Genomic DNA, 16,002 nt, shown 5'->3' with positions numbered 1-16,002 from the left:
AATAAACTAAAATAAATAAACGTGACGAATTCAAACGATACAATGCCCGAGACGTGTTAGAAACCAGAGAGCACTTTCTCCATGTGCTGAGTACAGGGTTAGTCTCGGAAACGCTACACATTTTCATCGCATCGTAAAAATAGAAGACGGGGTTTATATCCAACACCAAACTTTGCAAACTGGTAACCATTTGTCTGACGTTTTGTTTGATTTTTTTTCTGAGCATTACGGTCCTGTAGAAGAAAAATTAAAAATCGAGCGAAATTTCACTCTATGCATTTTCTATGGCCTCACTCAAAAGCCGCCATTTTCTGCTGTGTGCGCTTCATTTTCATTTCACCACACAAAGGTGACATCAGCATACAGAACAAGACTGGAACAAGAGGATTGGTGCATAACGTCGGAATCGGCATGCCACATCGTTGTAGGCAGCGCTACCCAGTGGCGTAGCCAGACAGCCAACGTAGCGGGGGCTCGATACGAAAGCTCCCCCCCCCCCCCTGATCCTGGGCGCGACAACACACAATACTTGTGCACACCGCAAAACGCGGTCGAAAAAAAAAAACGAAAAACAGAATGAAAATAATTGATTTGGACGTTCACAATACGATTACATGTATAGGCTGTCATGTCCAATGAGGTGGTGTCACGAGATTTGAAGTATTTTGAAAAGCTCATACCTTGAAGACCATTCAAGAGTTCTGCTTAGATAGACGCCATGCACTGTAAGAACTTACGTGATCGTCACACTGCATGGTCCCCCCCCCCCCCATACATTTTCTCTTCGGATTTGCACGGTTTGAGTGGGTCGGTCCGTGGCAGGTAGGGGGGGCTCGAGCCCCCTATCCCCCCCCCCCGTGGCTACGCCACTGGCGCTACCTGTGTGAAGTGATGGGAATGTGAAACAGACACAAGAAAAAATGGCGGTGTTTGTGGGGGATAGGCCATCGAAAACGCGTGGGGCCAGATTTTGCTTTATTTTTAATTTTCTTCCTACATGACTATAGCGCTTACAAAAAATTAGAATGAAACTTCAGATAAATGGCTATCAGTCTGCAGAGTTTCGCATGGGGGTCAAACGTGGTCTTCTATTTTTACAGTGCGATCGCAATGTGTAACGTTTGCTAGAATAACCCTGTAGATGGCCCTCCAGCTCAAGTGCTTCCTACACAACGGTGTCAATAACGATGACCCAAGCACCTGACGACGCGAGAGTGCGTAGTCTTCACCCCTCTTATCTGTTCCGAGCGAGTGAGTCAATAATGGTACAAAAGAAATTTCCAGGGCGGCCACTTATACTCATAAAGTGGACGCACTTTTTTTTTTTCTCGCAAACGTGGCAGCAGTTTATCCGACGTTGCTGTATAGCCTGCATGAGGCTGAATGTCAGCGAAACAATATCTGTGTCTTTCACTGTACATTGTAAACTGAAGAACACCCTTATGGGTGTAAATGGCTTGTAAATGGCAACAAGGAGAACGATATCGTATATTACATTTTCGCAGGGGCGTAATGGGAGAAAGCTGATAGTATGAGGATTAAGCGAAAGATGGCGCTTAAGGACTTTGAACTGTTGACTTGACTTGACTTGACTTGACTTTGACTTGAACTTTTGAACTTTTTACACCGTATGGACTGGAACACCCCTTTTAGAGGGTGTATTCTGTGTAAAACACCCTTTTGAAAGGATGCTTTTCCTTGGAAATGCCTTCTTTTGCACCCTTTAAACGCCCTTTAGGAGGGTGTAAGATTGTTAAACACCCTCCTAAAAGGGAAATGAACTTCCCCGCATAGCACGCTCCTAGTCAACAATCATCTGAAATGATATCGTTATCTGCCCTGATTTCTTGAAAACCGGAGGCGTACGCCTTTTCTGTGACAATTATCGCCTCTCGTTTTCAACAAATCAGGGCAGACAGCTATATCATTCGAGATGATGGTTGGCTAGGAGCGTGCCATGCAGGGAAGTTCATTTTTAAGAGTGTGATAAAGGGTGCAAAAGACGGCATTTTTAAGGAAAAGCACTCTTTGAAGGGGTGTTTTACCCAGAATACACCATCTTCAAAGGGTGTTCCAGACCATCAGTGTAAAAAACGGTGTAAGTTATAGGACAAGTGACTCACACTCATAAGGGTGTTTTTCAGTTTACAGTGTAGACAAACGTTTTCGTGGATCCCTCTGAATCACGCGACATTCGTTCGTGAGCTAATCAAAGACCCCTCGTTAAAGCAGAAAGAAAAAAAAAAGAAAAGAAAAGAAAACGGAACACCAAGCATCGAACACGGGCCGAACGACGGGCCCATAATATAATGATATGATATTGATAATTATTCTCGAAACACAAAAATTGGGGTGTGCCAACCGTATCCACTAATCCTCGAATCCTAGGCAGGGATTCGAGATTTGCGAATCCTATAATCCCACCGTCCTTAAAAAGGCGAATCGAATCTTTCGAATCCACAGCCCATGTTTGTTCGTTTCTTTTTCAAATAATTGCCGCCTGCGAAGTCCGCCGAAAGCCTAATCGGCCGACAGGTTTTCTTGTTTGTTCGTTCACGGAGCTCTGGGCCGAAAGAGTTCAGGCAGGAACTGTTACATTGCAAGTTTAAAAATAATCTGGTTTTGCTTTTGATTGTTGCTTATTTTTATGGAAACGATTCAGGCTCGAGAATTTATGCATTTCTTGAAGACGATGAACAACGTGTTAAATACATTACGTTTAAGAAAAACAATATGAGTACCTCAACTCAACTCAACTCTGATGGCAAAAGGGCAAGGGTGCAGGCCAGCTGGTACATGGTGAAAAATTGGAACCCGAGAAAGGGACAGAGGAGGGACGACACGACACGTTCTCGAAACGTTCGAGATTCGTTTCGTGATCTTCGTACTTTCGTGACTTTCGTAACCTCGAGATTCGAGAACGTGTCGTGTCGTCCCTCCTCTGTCCCTTTCTCGGGTTCCAACTTTTCAACTCAACTCATTTTATTACAACATAAGTTACACCATAGTACAATTAATGTATATTTCAAGTATATTTTCTCCTGAAACTGAAGCATTATTGAATTTGTTTTTCATTAAAGAAATGTATCATATTCTGCTTCAAAACACTTTTCACTAGAAGTGTTTTTTTCCTGGCTTCTTAAACTCTTTTTAAAGAAAGGATTCGTAAGATTCGTAGCACCTTCCTTGGATTCGAATTCGGACTCGGATTGGATAAATTTTGGATTTCTCCCACCTCTGCATAAAACATAGAAATCATAAGGAGAGAGGCTAGAAGAAAAGCTGGGAGAGAGAGTGATGAGAGAGAGCAAAGGAGTTCTACGAGGGCAACACCCTCTCCCAATGTCCAAGCCAGGGAGGCGCCGTGATCGATATTTTGGATTCGGCCGGATTTGCCACAGCCTTTCCACGTGTGAAGATCGCAGGTGCGTTCGCCGCAATAGTATCCAATCCAATGCAAGTCGCTTCCGCTGGGTTCCGTGTGCCATGCCGTCTGCGAAGTGTGTTTGTTTTGTCTGCCATCACCTGTGCGCTATGATTCCGCAGGGAATGAGCATTGTACGGTTTAAACCTTGTGCTGCGACATGAAAGAACGGCGCACAGAACTCGTAGGAGACACCGTTCGTAAGACGCTAGGCCTACCGTATCGATCATGGCGGCTCCCATGTTGAGAGACCCCCATCGCTGGCTTGGTTTCTAGTTATTATGAGAATTCTATGACATAAAATCGTGTCGAAAGGATAACAGAATACAAATAACAATGAAAAAAAGATATCGATTCGAACCCGCAGTCTAAGACGTTCCGGTGAAAAAAAAAAAAAAAAAACAATTTGGTGTAAGTAGGGATTGCATTGCGGTCCAACGTGCATCGCGTCAAGGAAACTGTCCTACATCGTGAAGTACGAGACAAATATGCTGACATAATTGTTGGACAAATGATCTAACTCAGTACTAGGGATGTGTCAACCGAATCTATACGAATCCTAGGCAGGGATTCGAGATTCCCAAATCCGAATCCCACTGTCCTTAAAAAGGCGAATCGAACACTCTTAAAATTGAATTTCACCGCATAGCACGTTCTTAGCCAACCATAATCTCGAATGATATCGTTATGTGCCCTGATTTGTGGAAAACGGGAGGCTTAAGCCTTTTCTGTGACAATTATGAACAGCATAAGTGTCACAAAAAAGGCGTACGCCTACCGTTTTCAACAAATCAGGGCACATAACGATATCATTCGAGATAATGGTTGGACAGGAGCGTGCTATGCGGTGAAGTTCATTTTTAAGAGTGAATCTTTCGAATCCACCGACTACGTATTGATTAGGTAGTTTAAAGGTTAGTTTTAAAATAGCGTTCTATATTTCACACTACATAGATGATTTTGTTCATTCGCTGGATGCCGTCGCGACGATTAAAGGGGTAATGCCCTTGTCAAGCAGTCTCGTGCTGCTTTTTGGCTTCCCCCTGATTGTGTTCGTTATCTGGAAGTTGCAATAAAGCATCGTTTATCGTTATCGTTACGTTTATTCGTTTCTTTTTCAAATTGGAGGAATTCTCCGGAGTCCGCCGAAAGCCTCTCATTGGCCGACGGGTGTCTTCTTGTTTCTTTGTTTACATTGCTCTCTGGAACTGTAACATTACAAGTTTAAAAGTAATATGGTTTTGCTATTAATTGTTGCTTTACCATTGTGGAAATTATTCAGACTCGAGAATTAATGTATTTCTTGTACTCGATGAACAATATGTCAAATATGTTATGTGAATACGTTAAATATATAGATATATTTTCTCCCGAAACTGGTGTTTTTTTGTTTTGTTTTTTCATCAAACAAACGTATCTTATTCTGTTTCAAAACAGTTTTCGACAGATGTTATTTTTTTTCTTTGCTTTTTAAACTCTTTTTAAAGAATAAATTCGCAAAATTCTGGATTCGTCCCATCTTTACTCCGTACGTATGTTTCAAACGCTGGTTACGATCATACCTGGGTAAATTACTTCTGAAATGCAATCAAATTACATTACTGCAACTGAAATGCAATGAAATTACATTACAATTACAGTCAAACTCCTTTATAGCGAACACCTTTTTAACGAAAATACCACTAGAGCAAATTTTTTTTGCGGTCCCGCTGGAGCCTATAGGTCCAATAATGGACATCCTTTTTAACGAAAATACCTTTACTGCGAATTTTTTTTGCTGTCCCCTGAGCTTCGTTGTAAAGGAGTTTGATTGTACTGCGAAAGAGTAATGGCGTTACAGAGTCACTCCTGCGAGCTTGATCGTAACGATGTTGAAGATGTGGAAATTCGTTGTGGGAGTTGGAAATCTTTTAACTCGCTCTAACTGTCGCTAACTGTCTCTCGTGGTTTTTGGACAATGTTCAAAGAGTCTTGCACTCGAACGTACAAAGAAAAGAAACACTTCAACAGTGAGCTGTCCTGTGTCGTCCGAGCTCTCCTTGTAATCAGATTCATCTTGCTTGCGTCGAGGAAATTCTTCCTGATCAGCGCGAACGGTAGGATACATAAGAAGCCTCTACGCCTTGAGTGGCTTCGGTCGTTCCCTTGCAGCTTCCCCGAAAGGTAAGTATTTTGTGCTCACATTATTATTGTTGTTGTTGCTATTTATTACACTTAGCAACGAGGAAATCGTCGTGTACGAGGTGTCCCAGTAACCGTGTAAAAAGAATTGTCACAGACGAATGTACGCTATGTAGGTCATATCGTAACGGCAGCACAGCGATGGGACGAGGTGGATTAGGACAAGAGCATTGCAGGGCCGGGCTCGGGTTTTCGGGTAAGTCCGGCCCCGGCCCGCGCTTTGCGTGTTTTATGCGGGTCTGGGCTGCGCTCGAGTTTCAGCCGCCGGGCGCGGGCCAGGTACGGGCTTGAAAACGTCGACCAGGGTCGGCCATGTACGCGAACATATTTGGTGACACTGTACAGCGTGGTGTCGAGAGTGGTCGAGATTAAACAAATTAGCAAACGCACTCGCCCGTCATACGTACATTAAAACCGTAACCGTGAAATTCCATGGGCTTGTATAGGAACATTTGCAAGTGAATGAAATGTTTCTGTTCAATGCTACAAATTCGCTGAGTTCGAGGATGCAATGGCGGTCTTCAAGCTATCTTGAGAATCTCAATCCCGTTTAACAAACTGGATCGGGTTAAGCAGGATCGGAGTTGGATCCTACTCGAACGTGTCCGTGTTGCAGCGCCGGATCCGCATTGAGCTCGGCGAGCATTAGCTCAATGCGGATCGAAAGTGCCCGTGTGACAGGGGTATAATAACTAATCTCTCTTCAAGTGTGTTCTTGATTTTCCTCCTTTCATGTTCTTCTTTCCTTTTCGGTTTTGGCCCCCTTTGGGGAAGTAAAGCTGCAGTTGCTATAGTGTGTGTGCACTTGTTTCTTCTTCGTGTCCCGCCTCTGCGCTCTTTTTACTTAGTAATGTACTAACTTCGCCAAATCTCCGCCTTAAAGGAGTACAGAGGACCACACACACACACACACAAAATCAGATTAAGACGTGCGATGAAAGTGTGTGTCATTATACCGAATAGCGCGAAAGGTTTTGATGCGTGCAGTTTGTTTCCCAGAGAAAAACTAGCATAAACATGGTTCGGCGCGTTCACCCTTAAGTTGTTGCTCCTGGTATAACAAGGACGAGGAGGCATGATGCCACGTCATCGATGACGTTATAAGGAGAACTCGTTCTGGTTCCCCGGTAGGCGTGGGGGTGGGGGGGGAGGGGTCAGTGCCTTGTCCCTTTGCCGCCGTAAACCAGTTTTGCCAGTTATCCCGGAGAATTGAGGATAGAAGGAGCGGCTGGATCACTATCGTGCGAGGAGGAAGGCTTTTTCGGAACCCCAACAGTGGAGTAGCAGACAACTTATCTCTAGGCCAATCAGCGAGCGTTCTCCTTATAGCGTCAGCGCGAGGTCCCAGGCAGATCACAGGCTGGTACACTCTTAAAAATGAACTTCACCGCATAGCACGCTCCTAGCCAACCACCATCCCGAATGACAACGTTCTCGCCCTAGATTTGTTGAAAACGGGAGGAGGAGCCTATTTTGTGCCGTGCATAATGGCACAAAATACTGCAATACTGCTCTTCACCACCGTTAATTGCGCACGGTCGCTTTTATGCGGCGTACTTTAAATTCAATTTCCGCGGTAATTTTGACTCTGTGGTGTGAATTACTTCGTATGGTACATCTTACTGACCTACTTAACCGTTTTATTGAAAGAAAACATGGTGTCAACAATTACTTCTGTGTCATCCTCTTGTGGTGGAAGTACAGTACTTGTTTATTCGCGTTCCTATCACGGTGTACTCTGTATCATACCTGGGTAAATTACTTTTAAAATGTAATTAAATTACATTACTCATTACTGCAACTGAAATGTAATGAAATTACATTACAATTACTACGAAAAAGTAATGACGTTACACAGTCATTACTGCAAGCTTAATCGTAACGATGTTGAGGATGTGGAAATTCATTGTGGGAGTTGGAATTGTTTCAACTGGCCAGTTGGCAATCTCCTTCTGCCAAGTGCCAACATAGAAAACAGACTCTTTTCTTTTCTTCTAAGAGCAATGTGTAATATCCTTAAAATTACTGCCCAAATGTTATTCAATTACATTACAAATTACACAATGTCAAAAGTAATGCATTACATTACAAAGTACCCAAACAGGTAATTCATTACTGTAATGAGATTACAGTAACGACTTTGCTACCCAGGTATGCTCTCTATGGCAGTGACGTAACGAGAAAAAGAATTTCGGGAGGGTATCTACGGGGTTCTTACGTGGGGAAGGGGGGATCTCACCCTCACTTCTCTCTCCCAAATGCACTACTAAAGGTATGATTTTGGGCGAGAATTTCAACTCCGTAACACCCTCCCCCCTCTCCCTACGTCACTGCTGTATGTCGTTGGTTGTTTTTTTTTTTTTTTGTGCCGATAAACGCCAGTCACTGCGGCGTACAAAAATCGTGGGCAAGAAAGCAGGTCTGGGCAATCGACGTATCGCTTGAGGGCTTGGTACAAAAATTATACGTCGTACGCAGCTCTCCTGTTATACAGGGTGTCCGGCGAGAAAGTGTCGAAAAATCAGGAAAAAAAAAAAAAAACGGGATAAAAGCGTGGGAATTGCTTTATGAGACTCCTGAAGGCATTTTGCCACCTACTGTAATGACTTTCGTTAGTGCAATTAATTAATTAGTGCAATTTCGCTAATTAATTTCTGAAAAATGCCAAGGAAAGGACACGTTTTTCTGCCGGAATTGGAAAGGCCATGTCTGGAATATAGCGCATCGCAGTCAAAATTAGTTGACTTTGCGCACGTTTTTCAGAGAAAAATTGCTACCCGAAGAACGCCCGCAAATCCTATCGCAAGTTGGGCGCTCTTGCGGCCTTTGCTTTGCCGCGGATACAAGCTCCGCCCAAGGGCCCACCCTCTGCGAAGAAAGCAGGAAGAAATAAGCAAACATAATCGGTAAAGAGGAAGAGTGAAACAGACCACAATCCTGTTATCAATCACCATAACATGAGGGCGTTGAGACTGGAATTATTAAAGGGGTCGGACGACTGTTTTTTTATGCGTCGCTTCCTGGAGTGCTCTGGCGGGATGCGAAAGTCGAGCTCCAATTTGCGAGGATATTGATATTTGAGGAAAATTTGATATTTTCCCAATTTTTTTTTCCGTTCCTTAATTTCGTGCCACGAAATCAATTTTGCCGTGGTGGGATAAATACGACCCGTGCTTCCCGAATCTGTCGAAAAAAATGGGAGTTTGACTAGGCAATTTCCGGACTTTATGATTGGGAAAATTTAATTTCTCGTGTCGAAAAATTCATAGAAGTGTTCTCACACGATGGCAAAAACTCTGTGAAGGCGAATTCCGTTGACAGCACAATTTTCCGACGGTTAGATTTTTAAATATAATTTTGTGACACGTTACGCGAGACACCCTATATACGTTTTCAGTTGCGCGGAACTCCCAGTTTTTAGGTGATGTATTTGAATACTGGGTCGAAATGCGCCGCCGCCGCAACATTCAATAGTTACTTGTGTGTGTTTCACATTTTGCGATTTTTACGTCACATTTTTTCCCCCGCATATATCGAGACAGAATGAAACGTGGGGCTGCTGGAACGAACACAGTACTGCGCTTACTGTAACGTAATGTGTATTACGAAATAACCATTTAATCCCTTTGTGACTCCAGAGAAACACAAGTGAGGAACAATGAAGTGTGTGCTGTCGTTCCTGGTCGCAATATGTGAGTGGTTGCTCTCAACACTCGAATTAATGCACAATAAAATATCTTTTATATTAAAATATTATTAATATATTAAAATGTGAAGTTATATTAAAATATAAAATTGACTTTTGTTCTGCAGGCGTTGCGGTCCAGGCTTCCGTAGCCTACGAATACAGCTACATTGACCAACTGCGCATGGCACGCACGCACGCTGACGGAGGTGAGATTCCCTTAGTCTAAAGAACAACAGTGCCTAACAATCCACACAATCGAATTTCCGCTTGCATTTGTCAACGTTCTGTCTATAGCCTCTCATGAACCCAAAGGGCGTCGCTCAGACAAAAAACAAAAAAGAAAAAGAAAAAGAACAGCGCCCTCTACATATCTTCTATCACGTTTTCAGAATGGAAATATAGGGGGTGACGAGGTAGCCTGCCGTTGTTGGCCGCACTCAAATGTGCATCGTCACGGCTACTATAGCCCCCCCCCCTCCCCCCACAAAAGAAGGAAAGGGGAGAGGGGAGTTGAGTATTTTAAAGTGATGCATAAGCAGGATGACCGATACTGATGGGACGGAGGCACACTGTAGATGAGAGGTGCACTATTGGCGCCGAGAACAGAGCCGTTTATAGAGAGAGTTTGGCCATTAGGAGGAGCCTAACTTGAACCGCGTCATGCGACGTCACGGCTGAACGACCTCCCTCGCTGTGCTCTATTGTTGTCCAGTCGTCAACCGGTCGCCGACGCCATGTTGATGCAAAGCGTTGGTCACGATGCAAGGGGGAAGACACGTGCGTATCGCGTCCTTCGAGACCCCTTCGTCCTTGAATCCTTTCAGTTTGGTAACAAAGCCCCCATTTCACAGGCGCCTGTGGGCCATAAGCCGGCGACTCTGGGAGATTACATTGAGCTCGACAAAAGTACATGCCGACCAGCCGGTGAACTGCATCAAGATGGCGCCTACCTGCTGGCTGATAAGCGGATTTCGCTTGGATTCACGCTTTTTGGGCGGTGCAACACCGACTCTGACGTCAAAACAGGCTCCGCCCGTGAAGCGGCAAAAGATCAAAAGATGGCCAAACTCTCTCTATATACGGCTCTGGCCGAGAAGTTTGGGAGTCGCCCCCTGGTGTTCACTGAACGAACCTTGTCGTGGGGATGTCCCCGGGCAGTATTCTCACATTGCATTGCGTATAAAGGCATTGCACGTGTTAGGTTCTGTCCAGCATTGATATTTCCTGGTGGTTCATGAAGAAAACGACATATGTGTTCCAAGTAAATCGCATTTTTATTCCAATATGACAGTTTTTACTGTAAGTAACAGAAACGAAACCGAAACGGGGATCCCCACCAAGAGACGGCACAGTGGCGCCCCTAGTGAGGGTCTCGCCGCGAATAGAGTGGTCTTTTCCGCGAGGTCCGTTTCGTGAAGAAAGCGCACGAGGCCGCGAGTTTTTGAAAGTCGCTCCGCATTAGAACCTTCGGGGAAGAGGACGTCCGTCAGTATATGCCAGACCTGGCGTGGGGAAGATGAGTTTCCCGCATAGTACGGTGTGCACGGCATTCTGTCAGGATATGCGCGAAATCTAGGCCTTAACCCTTTGCTTGCGTATTAACCTGTTCAAAACTTAGCTCTCGCCAGTGGCGTCGGAACTATTTTTTCACTGGGGGAGCGAAAAAAAATGCTATATCATCATCATCATCATTTATTTTCCTTGAGGGCTCATGCAGGCAATACAGGGGTGGTACACAAATTGAAAACGTGCTCCAGGAAACTACGACATGCGCATACTTGTACAGCAGACCTAAACTAACATTGCTAAAGTAATGTCTATGAATATGTCAGTGAGAAGATAATGTTAATATAATTACAAACATAATTTACATATCTGGGGGAGCCGTGCTACCTCATCTGTAAATGAGGGGGAGCCGTCGCTCCCCCTGTTCCGGCGCCCCTGGCTCTCGCCTAAACGACGGAAAGATTTCCCCAACTCTTTATGTTGCACAAAAAATCGCACAAAAGATCGATCGACGATGCCCATCAGCCTCACATCTGCGAATGGGGGGGGGGGGGAACCAAAATGACGTGCCGGTCTTACATACACGACTTCTTCCCTTTCATAATATCAATGAACACCTGCGGATGATTAAGCACGAAAAAGATTTCAATGCCAACAGAGCATTACGCGGCTCTACGAATTTTCCAAAGGATCGGTAAAAGTTGATAGTTTCGAACTCTCCAAGATGGGGTGACGTCACCGTGAGCTCAGTAGTTTTGTCTCCTAGCAACGGAGCGAGCACCAGTCCGCCTTCAGCGCCCTACGTAGAAACCAAACCCTATTCCAGCAGTCAGTGAGGTGACAACAGTAGTAAGGTGACGCCGCGAGTAACACTTCAGGAACAAAGTTGCCAGACGGGCGTCATATTGCACGCGGTTTGCAACGAGTGCGCCTACTGATCCCAAGGTCACGGGTTTCATCTCAGCCGAGAACCCAGCCAGTTGGTGACAGGGTAGAATTTCCTTTTTGACACGCTCTCGCGAGGGGCTTTAAATACGGTGTGCCGTGCGCTGAGCTTTCGGCGCATGTTACAGGAGCTATGAACTCTACCAAGCTATAGCCCGCCGACTGTGTCGGCACCAAACAGGGATTTTAACTTGTTAGCTGTGACACCTTTTCTATAGATGAATCCGATAATGTCGTATCCAATCAATGCTATCGCGGTTACCCCGGAGGCCGAGCCTATTAGGTACGGGCATAGTTGTACAAAATATGCCCCGCCTCCTGTTCTCAACAAATCAGGGACTCGAACGCTGTCGTCCGGGATGATGGTTGGCTAGGAGCATGCAATGTAGTGATGTTGAGTTTATGAGTGTAGAGCAGATGACGTTATGTGTACCTTCACGTTGGCGTCTGATTTGGTACTGCAAAGCTCCAGATGAAGTCTACTTGCCCGCATTCGGAAAGAGTGCGCATGTTTATTAATGCTGCGCACGTTATGAGGGTGAAGCATTGAACAAGAACTTGTGAACAGAATTACGTAGCGTACACTCTTAAAAATGAACTTCACCACATAGCACGCTACTAGCCAACCATCACCCCGAATGACAACGTTCTCGCCCTAGATTTGTTGAAAACGGGAGGAGGAGCCTATTTTGTTGCAATTATGCACAGCACGAAATAGGCTCCTCCTCCCGTTTTCAACAAATCAGGGGCGAGAACGTCGTCATTCGGGATGGTGGTTGGCTAGGAGCGTGCTATGTGGTGAAGTTCATTTTTAAGAGTGTAGATGAAGAAAGTTACTCCTATTAAGCATGTAACTAAACAATCGTTAACCGTTTAAACGACCCCCAGGCGGGAAAAAGTAATCAGCAGACCCGACTGCTGTGACGTCGCTCATGATCATGTAGTTGTCTCGGGACGCAAGGCCATGGATTATCATTATCATTGTAACGTCATAGTTTCCAAATTTTTAAAATAATCTTATGATACTTGACGTCACCTGAAAAAAAAAACAGTCGGAGAGCATACAATGCGATTACTTGAATTAGCATTATGAAAACACGACGTAGGTTGCTTAATGGTGTGGTAATAACGCTTTGTAAGACGTTCATAAGCGTGGTTCATCACAACACGCTTATTACGTGATGCTCTGCATGCCAGAGTTTTGAGTGAACATGAATTATTTTTTCACACGCTATAGCTTGAGAGTTGCAGGCGCTTGGAGCGTCACATGAGCAAGAGACTCAGCCATTTTGATTAGTCATCATGAGGTGGTCATATCACACCGCGGCCACCGCACTGGCAAACGTGGTTTCCGTGACATCCGAGCGAGTTTTTACTCCCTCTGCTCCAAAACTTATTGCATTGTGGGTTCACACAGATGCCATGTTTTACATCTATCCCTTGGGACCTATCTATACTATATATACTATATACTATACTATAATATGTTTGTAAGTCAAACGTCGCCATGCCAATACTGGACAGCTGTTTCGGTCTTCTTGGGCCTCATCAGCAGTACGCAGGCAGGCAACGTTTGAGCGGATGGCGTCAGAAGGTCACGTAACACATGATTCCTTCCGTCAGGGTGAGCTAAGTCACTACTGAAAGCCCAGTGCAAAGCCAGTGAAGTATACTAGGAAAAAAAAAATAGCCGGAGCTCTTTGGCTGCACGTATAGCATATGTTGATGATAGCTGATGAGGCCCAAGAAGGCCGAAACAGCTGTCCAGTACTGGCAATGCGACGTTTGACTTACAAACATATGCTATACGTGCAGCCAAAGAGCTCCGGCTATTTTTTTCCCTACTATACTATACTACATACATCTATATATACTATATACATCTATACCTTGGGACCATCTATAACTTGGGATCAAGTGTCTCAGATCCCGTTACTAATGTAGAACGAAACGATATATTACAGCCACTGTACGTGTTTGTCCACAGGTGACGCGACAGAAATCTGTCGTCTTCCCAAGGATGTAGGACCATGTAAAGGATACTTCCCCAAGTATTATTTTGATGTGGATCAAGGTCAATGCAAGGAGTTCATCTACGGCGGTTGTTACGGAAACCTCAATAACTTCGACACGTACAACGAATGTAAGAAGACTTGCGGAGGTGAGTTATTCGGTCGTTATCAGCGGGTTAGGCGTAGCTCGTAGGCTTAGTTACCGTCATACTGTATCTACCCCCAATGCAATACGAGTGACGAGACTTGTAGGTATTTGGAGTATTGTATTTAAAATACAGTATTTTAAATAGAGTTTGCGGTATTTTGGTACTCTACTCAATGCTCTTTGCTACTTCCTTCTGGGTCAGATATACTTAGTGGAGTTATGTGGTATCTCTTTGTCATCTTTTTTGGGACTTGTGTTTAGATGACTCCTACCACACAGGGACGGCTTGCGTAGTATGCGGGGTTTAGGTGACTCGTGTCACATGGCAGCGACTTGCCGCATTGACCAGTGACCCGTGCCTTCTTGCGTTCAAGGATAAATAGTATCTTAATTGTATTTCAAATACTCTTTGAAGTATTTCGTACTCTATCTTAATTACTTTAATTTTCATATGTTTATACTCTATCTTAACTACATTCTAACGTCAGTATTTATTGTCTTGTCGTAAATACATTTTTGAGTATCTTGTACATGTCTGCGAGTGATCCTTGGCCTGGTTTTCTGAAGTTGCAAACACATGACGCAAAACCGCGACATTTGCAGTAGACGATGTTCAAAGATTAGCTTACTGTGATTTGTGCGTTCCCTGTGACGTTTACATATTTTGCTGCCACAAATTCAACGTCGTTTTTTGGCTTAGTATCTCCAAAAACCCACAGGGGCACCGTCATCTCATTAACCGCTACGTCGATTTTGACGCACAACACCGTTCGAAAACAGTAAGCCATAGAGAAACTCGCATACATTTTAGCAAATTTCTACATTTCGGTCTGGTCTGCAAATTTCTGGTCGTTTCTGCATCACAAAAAAAAGTAAATGTAACGGGGACAGACTCTGTGAAAAATAGCACGACCCATTGCTATCGCTACTAAGGTAGACTACTGCACAACAACTCACTCTGATGGTTGGGTTCGTTTATTGAACTCCAGGGGCTCGAGCGTCAAGAAAGTTCACTCTTGGTGGTCGAAAACAGAGCCATTTATAGGGAGAGTTTGGCCATTCTTTGATCTTTTGCCGCCTCATGGGAGGAGCTTATTTTCGACGTCAGAGTCGTCGTTGCACCGCCCAAAAAGCCTGAATCCGAGCGGAATCCGCTTATCAGCCATCTAGTCCGCGCCATATTGATGCTGTCCGCCAGCTGGTCGACTCCTTCGTGGCCGTGTTCAATGCAGTCTACAGGAATAATCGGCTTGTGACCCACTGGCGCCAGTGATAAGTGGGGCTTTGTTGCCAAACAAAGAGTTCAGGGTTCGAAAGGCTTTCGAAGCAAGAAGTACGCACGTGTCTTCTCTCCTTGGATTGTAAACAACGATCAGCATCAATATGGCGTCTGCGACCTGTTGACGGCTGGATAACAATAGAGAACGACGAGGGAGGTCGTTCAGCCGTGACGTCGCATGACGCGCTTTCAGTTAGGCTCCTCCCAATGGCCAAACTCTCTCTATAAATGGCTCTGGTCGAAAATACCGTGGCGCGACCCCTCGTGGCGTCATACCCGTGGAGGTGGCTCCCATTCTAAAATTCGGTATTCAACACTAGAGGCGCTGGAAGTTCGACTCTCATAAGGACACTGGATTGGGAAAGTACCGCCATCCTCTGACCTTTCCGCCGCGACCTCGGAGCAACAATGGCTGCCGTAGCATACCAACACATGCGGCGGCCGCCATTGTGGTTCCAAGGTCGAGGCGGGAAAGGGAAAGCGTGGCGCTACTTTCCACAACCCCACTTCTTCAGAAAGTCTATGGGGAATTTTCGTTCGCAGGGTTCTCGTAAACTTCGCAAAATTTCTACACGGAACAGGTACAGGAGTGTTACCCTCTAGTTTATCTAGGGAATGACATATACTTGAAGGCCTGGCTCGATGCACTGATTTTTGGTGAATTAAAGTTTGTCAAATTTCCAATACATGGGAGCCTATGGGAGATGCAACAAAATCGCTTCTCTCGGCCCGCCCGCCCGTCCGCAATATTTGTGCCAAAATGATTTCATTTCCTACAGTAGCAATCCACACTCTAAAAACTGAACTTCACCTCATAGC

At 44.8% G+C, this 16,002-nt stretch overlaps 1 protein-coding gene across 1 annotated transcript; it reads left to right on the top strand.

The window, feature by feature from the left end:
- The first annotated feature begins 5,530 nt into the window (after positions 1–5,530).
- Positions 5,531–15,737, top strand: LOC135375371 (PI-actitoxin-Aeq3a-like). The gene is made up of 5 exons (XM_064608087.1): positions 5,531–5,587; positions 9,244–9,297; positions 9,419–9,499; positions 13,732–13,905; positions 15,727–15,737. The coding sequence occupies exons 2-5, from the start codon at positions 9,264–9,266 to the stop codon at positions 15,735–15,737; spliced, it is 300 nt and encodes a 99-aa protein (XP_064464157.1). The 5' UTR covers positions 5,531–5,587; positions 9,244–9,263.
- The last annotated feature ends 265 nt before the right edge of the window (positions 15,738–16,002 follow it).

The sequence above is a fragment of the Ornithodoros turicata genome, unplaced genomic scaffold (assembly GCF_037126465.1).
Source record: "Ornithodoros turicata isolate Travis unplaced genomic scaffold, ASM3712646v1 ctg00000858.1, whole genome shotgun sequence".
Taxonomy (NCBI): domain Eukaryota; kingdom Metazoa; phylum Arthropoda; class Arachnida; order Ixodida; family Argasidae; genus Ornithodoros; species Ornithodoros turicata.
Note: the sequence above shows the minus strand (reverse complement) of the source record. Positions and strands in the feature narration are given on the sequence as shown.

What these genes read in the sequence shown, in the direction of transcription:
- LOC135375371 (XM_064608087.1), top strand. Translation starts at nt 9,264, where the DNA reads ATGAAGTGTGTGCTGTCGTTCCTGGTCGCAATAT. An exon ending in GTCGTTCCTGGTCGCAATAT is followed by an intron (nt 9,298 to 9,418) that starts GTGAGTGGTTGC and finishes TTTGTTCTGCAG; the next exon opens with GCGTTGCGGTCCAGGCTTCC. An exon ending in ACGCACGCACGCTGACGGAG is followed by an intron (nt 9,500 to 13,731) that starts GTGAGATTCCCT and finishes GTTTGTCCACAG; the next exon opens with GTGACGCGACAGAAATCTGT.